The sequence below is a fragment of the Cyclopterus lumpus genome, chromosome 15 (genome assembly GCF_009769545.1).
Source record: "Cyclopterus lumpus isolate fCycLum1 chromosome 15, fCycLum1.pri, whole genome shotgun sequence".
Lineage (NCBI taxonomy): Eukaryota > Metazoa > Chordata > Actinopteri > Perciformes > Cyclopteridae > Cyclopterus > Cyclopterus lumpus.
In genome coordinates, this window is record NC_046980.1 from 5,822,628 (window position 1) to 5,830,474 (window position 7,847).

General features: G+C 43.9%; 1 protein-coding gene across 1 annotated transcript; it reads left to right on the forward strand.

Moving 5' to 3' along the window:
• The first annotated feature begins 363 nt into the window (after positions 1-363).
• On the forward strand, positions 364-5,484 carry LOC117744122 (cytochrome P450 26B1). Its single transcript, XM_034552242.1, has 6 exons — positions 364-570; positions 1,801-2,025; positions 2,379-2,654; positions 2,923-3,081; positions 3,326-3,736; positions 5,140-5,484. The coding sequence occupies exons 1-6, from the start codon at positions 364-366 to the stop codon at positions 5,482-5,484; spliced, it is 1,623 nt and encodes a 540-aa protein (XP_034408133.1).
• Positions 5,485-7,847: the final 2,363 nt, after the last annotated feature.

Consider the following 7,847-nt stretch of genomic DNA (forward strand, 5'->3'; position numbering starts at 1 on the left):
CAAAGTCCAGCTTGTATGATTACTGTTATTAGTATCCTTTAACTAGCTGTAATAACAGCTTATAACGACTCTCCGCCATTGGCTGTCTCCATGCGATGAGTTCAGAAAGAGTTGAGATTCACACTGCCCCTCTCTTTCTCCGCTTTGTCCGGCGGAGCTGAGGCAAAACCCACCCAGACCAGGCTAACATTCATTCATTTTTTTTTATTTGGACAGACTTCACGGAGGAAAAGAAAAGAACAAGAGGGAGAAACTGGACAAAGAAGATTTGCGCAACGCCGTCGTCGTTTTGAACGGGACAGAAGAAGCGCCTTTACGCACGGACACAGGTGGATGCTGGGAAGCGGGACCAGCTCTGAGGAGATGTTACCCATGGCCCAGTTTGGTGTGCTGTCGGCTCTGGCCACCGCGCTCACCTCGATCCTGTCCGCGCTCTTGCTGCTGGTGCTGACCCGGCAGCTGTGGAGCATCCGCTGGAGCCTGACCCGGGACAAAGAGAGCAGCCTGCCGCTGCCGAAGGGCTCCATGGGCTGGCCGCTGGTCGGAGAGACTTTCCACTGGCTCTTCCAGGTGAGAGTTGACACGTCTGGGCTGCTGTAGTTATCTTTTTCTTTTTCTACAAGCGTTCCAAAATATAGGTTATAGCTTCCTGCGCGTCTTCCTGTAGTTCTTTATTTATGTTCACCACTTATGGGTTTCTATCCTATGATTACTTCATTTGTATTAGTCATTTTTTTACAATGAAATGGAAGGTAAATACCGCATCGCTGTCGGATTTACTAATCGTATTATTGATGATGTTTCAGGGAGCGCGCAGGAACCTTTGAAAAGCTGCGCAGATTCTTGCGGGCTGAGTTCTGTTGTTAATGCGACATGTGCGGACTTGATGCTCGGTGCGTAATTCCTTCTTCCTGAGGAAAAAACAGACGTTTTCTGTTCAAAAAACCTTCCTGCTCTCTTTCATTCCCTCCCTCTCTCGCTCTGTCGTTCTTTCTGTCTCTTCTCCAGTGAGGAATGCGCTCTCATCCCGTCATCTCTCTGTCCCTCAAACTATTCCTCCACTCCACGCGCATGGGCGTGGGTCAGAGCGCCTCGTTACAGCACACGTGATGTGGCTGTTTCTTTTGTTTTTATTCCTCCTCCCTCGGATTTTTTTTTTTTAACCTTCCTCTTAATTATCTACCCCCAGATGTCCCATTACAGCGGGGCTTTTTACATTTTAATTTATTTAGACATGTTATTACAACTCTCTAAATACTATTATACCGCACAGGCAGAGGGGGCTAACACAAATTAAAAAAATTAAAAAGAGCCCATAACAACACTAAATGGTCAAAATTATGTGGACACTATCTGAACATTCAAATCATTTAAGTTGTATTTGTTACTCAGTTTTTCTTTATGTTTATATTTAATGAGCAGTAGTCTGAGATCTAAGATTATCTTTGCCAACTACTGCTTCTAAATATTGTGCATATGATAATAAATAACTTGAAACTTGATACTAGTACATGCCAAAAATAAAAACATCACCTAAATGTGAGGAGATCGTAAACAATATCGATAAAAGTAGATTTGCACCAAAAATATACAAACAAAACAATGTTTTGTGTCTTGGCCCCTTAGAGACTAACTCGTTTTTGCAAAATCCTGCTGACTAACTGGGCCAAAAACAGGCGCTGGAATTTTTTATAGTGAAATCTGGAAATGCAAATTAATTTCTTTCAGCATGCATGTCACCAAGTTGTTGCCTATAATGTGTCAAACTTGTAATTCAAATTGAATCTTCATATACTACAGGGTTCCAACTTCCACATCTCGCGCAGAGAGCGTCATGGCAACGTGTTTAAGACCCACCTCCTTGGGAAGCCCGTCATCCGGGTGACGGGCGCAGAAAACATCCGCAAGATCCTGCTGGGAGAGCACAGTCTGGTGTGCACCCAGTGGCCCCAGAGCACCCGCATCATCCTGGGACCCAACACCCTGGTCAACTCCATCGGAGAACTGCACAAGAGGAACAGAAAGGTAAGAATGGGGGAGAGGGGAGGGGGGTGAATTTGTATAACCAATTACCTTTAAATCACCCGAAGGTATATGGTTAAATTATCGAGGTGACGAAAGGAAATACAATGTGGGGGACCCTTATCCGACCCATCCAGTGCTTAAATTCTGTCCTCCTCTAATATCCTATCATATCCCCTTCCACCCTGTCATTTCCTCTCTCCTATATGTTCCATCTTTCCCTTACCTCTATCCATTCCTATCACCCCTCCCTGTCCTCCTATTTAGTGAGTATTTACTCAAAGGTGTTGACTGTCGTGTAGAAGGTTATAACTTTTTATGACACCTCTCTCCTTTGTTTCCTTCACCCTTTCAAGATCCTGGCTAAAGTGTTTAGCCGGGGGGCTCTGGAGTCCTACCTTCCCCGGCTGCAGGACGTCGTCAAGTCTGAAATCGCCAAGTGGTGCTCGGAGCCGGGCGCCATCGACGTCTACAGCGCGGCCAAGTCCCTGACGTTCCGTATCGCCGTCAGGGTCCTGCTGGGTCTGCAGATGGAGGAGGAGCGGATAGTGTTTCTGGCCCAGATCTTCGAGCAGCTGATGAACAACCTCTTCTCGCTGCCCATAGACGCCCCGCTCAGTGGGCTACGCAAGGTGAGAGAGAGACAACGACGAAACCAACTCAATGTTAAGTCATCTTTAGACACTCTGTTTTACCAATCTTTAAATCATGCAGCATTACAGGGTTGACTTTTTTTTTTTTAGCAGTATCACTACCAATATGAAACTGGCCCTTATCCTTCAAACAAAAATATTCACCCTAAAATTACATTATTTACTATATTATTTCCCAAAAAGGAAGGCGAGTTTGCATTACTAAGACAATCTAATATAGTCTTTGTTGGTGTTGTTCTCTATCCAGGGGATAAAAGCCAGAGAAATCCTGCATGCCAACATGGAGAAAATCATTGAGGAAAAGATGGAGCGGCAGCAGGCGGAGGAAGAATATCACGACGCCTTCGACTACATCCTGTCCAGTTCCAAGGAGCACGGCCAGCAGCTCAGCATCCAGGAGCTCAAGGTACCAGAGCGAAGCAGACACTATATGATTCAGACTTATTGTTCAGGAAGGACTCTGACAGTAATGATGAGAGATCAGACCACACATCTGCAACGGTACAAACAGTATCGTTTGTGGAATGATAATATGATCACAGCTGTTCAAGGGCCACTTCATTTCTAATGTGAATTTCAAGTAAATTGATCTGAACCGGTGAATTGGGATGAAATTCCATAATTCCATCTATCCACTTCCCTCCTGGCAGGAAACAGCAGTGGAGCTGATCTTCGCAGCTCACTCAACCACAGCCAGCGCCTCCACGTCTCTAATTCTGCAGTTTCTCCGCCATCCGGCGGTGGTGGAGAGGGCCAGAATCGAGCTGGAGGCCGAGGGCCTCGGCTACGAGTCCCACTGCAGTCACATCCCATCTGGTGTCCCCGTGGAGAAAGAGGAGGACGCTGCGGACACAGAGACAAGCTGCCTGCTGAACGGAGGTTGTCAGAATCACCAGAACCACAGGGATGGCTTCCCGCAGTCGCAGTCTCATATGCCGTACCTGAGCCTGGACAAGCTGAGCCAGCTCCGCTACGTCGACTGTGTCGTCAAAGAGGTGCTCCGCTTCCTGCCGCCGGTTTCCGGTGGTTATCGGACAGCCCTGCAGACGTTTGAACTAGACGTAAGTTCAAGTCCCTGGTGGGAATATAGCATTCATATGTACACCATTGGTCTGGGTGGGTTTTCTGTCTCCTGGGATAATTAGGCAAAGGATGTAATGTATTTTCAACAGATACAAAGGAATTCAAATCTATGCTTCCTTTTAGAGCCACACACAAGGAGAAATTAGGTATACTTCTTAATTTCTTGGAAATAAATATTAAAGACCCACATCCAAATGCAACACCGTGCAGCCCCGTCTCTTGGAGATGTCGAAAGGCATTGTTAGGGTTGGAGAAATCTGGAGATATGACAATGTGTACCATTAGCCAGCCGACATTTCCTGCACCGCTTATACCGCGTTAGCTTTTTTCCTGTAAAGGTGCGACTTCTACACATTCCCATGCAGCTGCACGTCTAAACAGGTGATGCGAATGGAAGCATGAAAGACCACTGGACAGCGCCTTCAAAGATGGCACCCCAATTTGTCTTATGAAAGTGGGGTGCACTGGGGGCGCAAGATAGAGGTATATAGAGGTCTACTCAGGCCGAGTCAGCATGCGCCTCAGAGACAGAGACGAATGGGTCAAACTCATTTAATTACGGCTCTTCTAAACAATCTAAATGGATTTCGAGAAGGTTTGTGATACTCTGGAAGATCTGGTCCCGTTTTAAAAGCACAGCTTCTACTTGTGGAGAAAAAAGCTGTTTGAGTTGAAAGCCGGTTCTATTACGGGCAAAAAGGAAATGTTGATTAGTGAGATCTTTAATTAACTCTTCGTGCAAAAGGCAAAAACTACATTTGGATTCAATTGAATTCTGCCTTAGTCCACTTGTCATGCCGCGGGGCCTCGCTGCACTTCAACCGACAGAAACATTCACAAACAGAGTTGGCCGTTGCTGAAAAAGTGCCCTGTCATGGCCTCATCCCTCGGCCTTACGTGACCCTTCCCTGCCCTCAGTGTGCCCCCAATTTGCTGCACTTATTGCGAAAGGACAATTGAAGTTCAAAACTAATTCCCAGAATACTATTGAAGTGCACGACGCCATTTATGCACCTCTTTCTCAGGGTATAAGCTGGGTATAAAGCTGAGAAGTAATTGCAGTATTGAGCATTTTATTATGCATGTTCATTCAAGTGCATCTTGTTAAAGCCTGTTTGGGAATCCAAACTCAGGAATAATTAGGATTAGGTTATAAAGAGGTCTGGATTATTGCAAGGACTGAATGAATGAATACTTTTAATTGAAAACCAAATGAGAGTAAGCATATTTTCCACGAAACTTAGCTGTAAAACAAATCCAGTCCCATGAAATTAATGTAACAAATTCTTATTATTTTATTTAACACATTCTAAAGATTTTTTTTTGCAGATTTGAAAATATAAAAAATGCACCAAACTGACTTTCTTTCCTCATTTCACAGGGCTACCAGATCCCAAAAGGCTGGAGTGTAATGTACAGCATCCGGGACACTCATGAGACCGCCGCGGTCTTCCAGAGCCCGGAGCTGTTTGACCCGGATCGGTTCGGCCCAGACCGGGAGGAGAGTCGGGCGGCTCGGTTCAGCTACGTGCCGTTCGGCGGCGGCGTGCGGAGCTGCGTCGGCAAAGAACTGGCAAAGGTGATCCTAAAGACTCTGGCGGTGGAGCTGATCGGGACTTGCAAATGGACTCTGGCCACGGAGAACTTCCCCAAGATGCAGACAGTGCCGATAGTGCACCCGGTCAACGGCCTGCACGTGAATTTCACCTACAACTACCCGCTTTAGATGAAAATACAGTCTGACAGACTTTCCAAAAAAAACTCACCCAAAAAAGGCATCTCAACCTTCAGTCTGCTTTTGGAAAAAAAACTATCCGAGCCTAAGAAAGGAGGCGCAAGCACCTTTGCCGGGTCTGATGGGGCGATTCAGGCCACCTTTCATATCCACGGGCATGTAGCAGGGGGTCTACATTGCTGGTTTGGAGCACGTCATCATCATCTCCACAGTGGTTTGGTCCAAACCTAAGAAAACACTCTTCTGTTGTAGCACAAGCTTATTTTTAACCACAGGATATGTTCACCTGCAGCATTCCTCAGCTTTTACAATCTTTAACATTCTTTTAAAAATGAATTCATGTAACAAGGTGCATCTCAAAAGCAAGTCGAAAGTGCCTAGCGAACAGACCTTAGGCGCATTTTATTGACGTGAGATCTAAGACCGAGACAACACATCGACTTTCCATGAAGCCGTCTGAGCTCCAGATTCTTGGCTCTGATCAAGCTCCAAATCCAGAGATACACACTTATGTGAATCGATTTACAGACGATAAAAATCCACTCAGCTTTTGTGCTTTTTATTTTATTTATTTTTACCACTTTGTAGCTTTTACACCCATGTGTATCAATAAGGACACATCCCAAGGGCCATGAATGTTCGCTGAGCTGAATGAGCAAGTCATGAGTATTTCACTTTCACTCGCAAAAACGTTTAAGATTCGCAACGGCCTTTTTGAAAACTGACAAAATGCAGCCGGTCAAATTATGAGAAGCGGGGGACTCCGCTCCCAATAACTGCGCAGAATGAACACGATTCACAGACTTTGACACCATTTCTGTGTTTTCCTTTTGTTCTTCGATCCTTCGGTTGTTTCATCTTAAAAACTGGCGTCGCCTTTCTGTGCTGCCTGTGAGCGAGAGGCACTCGATGCCTGCCAGCTCCATGAAAATGCCGAAAAAACTAAAAGATAAATATTCCTTTATTCAATCTAAATGTGACCCGATTCGAGTCGGACGTACAGTGAAAAGATCTGCAGGCGGAAGTATTTTTAAACTTTTAGAAAATATTTTCTAGACCCACATTGGACACAGCAGAAACTGGACTCATATTCAGTTATGTTTGTCATAAATCTGTTTCGCAATGATCTCCACCTCTAAAAAACACTTTTACTGATGGAACTTGCACTTAACTTTGACGCATAACTCCCACAACCAGGAACTCCCCAAACATCAAGGTAAAATACATTCAAACTGTTCTGTTTTTTGAACACGAATGTAACGTACCGTATATCCTTAACAGTGCTATTATGTGTGTATCAAATGAAGTAGCATTATGAATAAGCTGTATTTAAAATGCAGATGTATCATTTCCGTTGTGCTTTTATTCTATCTGTAACAATTTTTGCTGTAATTATGAATAGATAGACACTAACCTGTAATGTAAGAGGAATGTCCATAAAACTTTATTTCACTGCCAGTACATAGACATCTTTCATTGTTTAGAGCAGCATATATATATATATATATAGAGTAAAGTTATTGTTATTATTATTATTATTATTATTAATGGTCTAATTTTAGGACTGTTTCTGTCTGGGTCTTGAAGCCTAATAGACACGCTGTGAATTCTTATGTACGGATGGATTCGTGGAAGGAGATAGCACTTTCTCTGCTTTAAGGAGTCTGTTTATATTTGTCCTGTTTATGCATTCGTTGAGTGTATCAGATGTAGCTGCTGTACAGTTGATGTAAAGAGTAAATTAGAAAGATGAAAAACAAAAACAGTTGTCGTTTTTTACGAGTTTGTCATATCTTGCTGTCAACGAGGACAAGGAGTGGTTTATTTGTTTGTTGTCGAGCAACATGTTTACAATTCTTGATAATAATTGTGTCCAGGTGTTTCAAAAAATATTAGTTTGGGAACAACAAATCCAGAGAAACTATTTACATTCATATTGTTGGACTGATTTATGTGATGTCTGGTTATTTGAACTGACATCATCTATGTATGGGAGGTTTGAGGAATCTCCTTTATTTCGCTTTACACCAATTACACCTTACAGACCTGAAAACCTGCTTTACTACCATAATGAACTCTTACCAGTTTGCATCATAAGCCATCGATGATGCAGTTATAAACACGCCCCTCACCACACACCACCACATCTGGATCCCCCTAACACCCATGCCCATATCTATAACACCATGAAGTTATGCTTCTTCTTGGGGCTGCATGCTCTCTCCTCAGCTCTAATCTCTACAACAACCAACTCACATCCCACCACAGATTTGTGAACATGTAAATGTATGCAGATGACACAACCATAGTAGGTTTTATCTCCAATAACAATAAAACACTCTGCCGTTAACAGC

Coding starts and splice junctions, on each gene's coding strand:
- LOC117744122 (XM_034552242.1), top strand. CDS start 364: ATGTTACCCATGGCCCAGTTTGGTGTGCTGTCGGCTCTGGCCACCGCG. Junction 2,026..2,378: donor TGCACAAGAGGAACAGAAAG/GTAAGAATGGGG, acceptor CACCCTTTCAAG/ATCCTGGCTAAAGTGTTTAG. Junction 3,082..3,325: donor TCAGCATCCAGGAGCTCAAG/GTACCAGAGCGA, acceptor CCCTCCTGGCAG/GAAACAGCAGTGGAGCTGAT.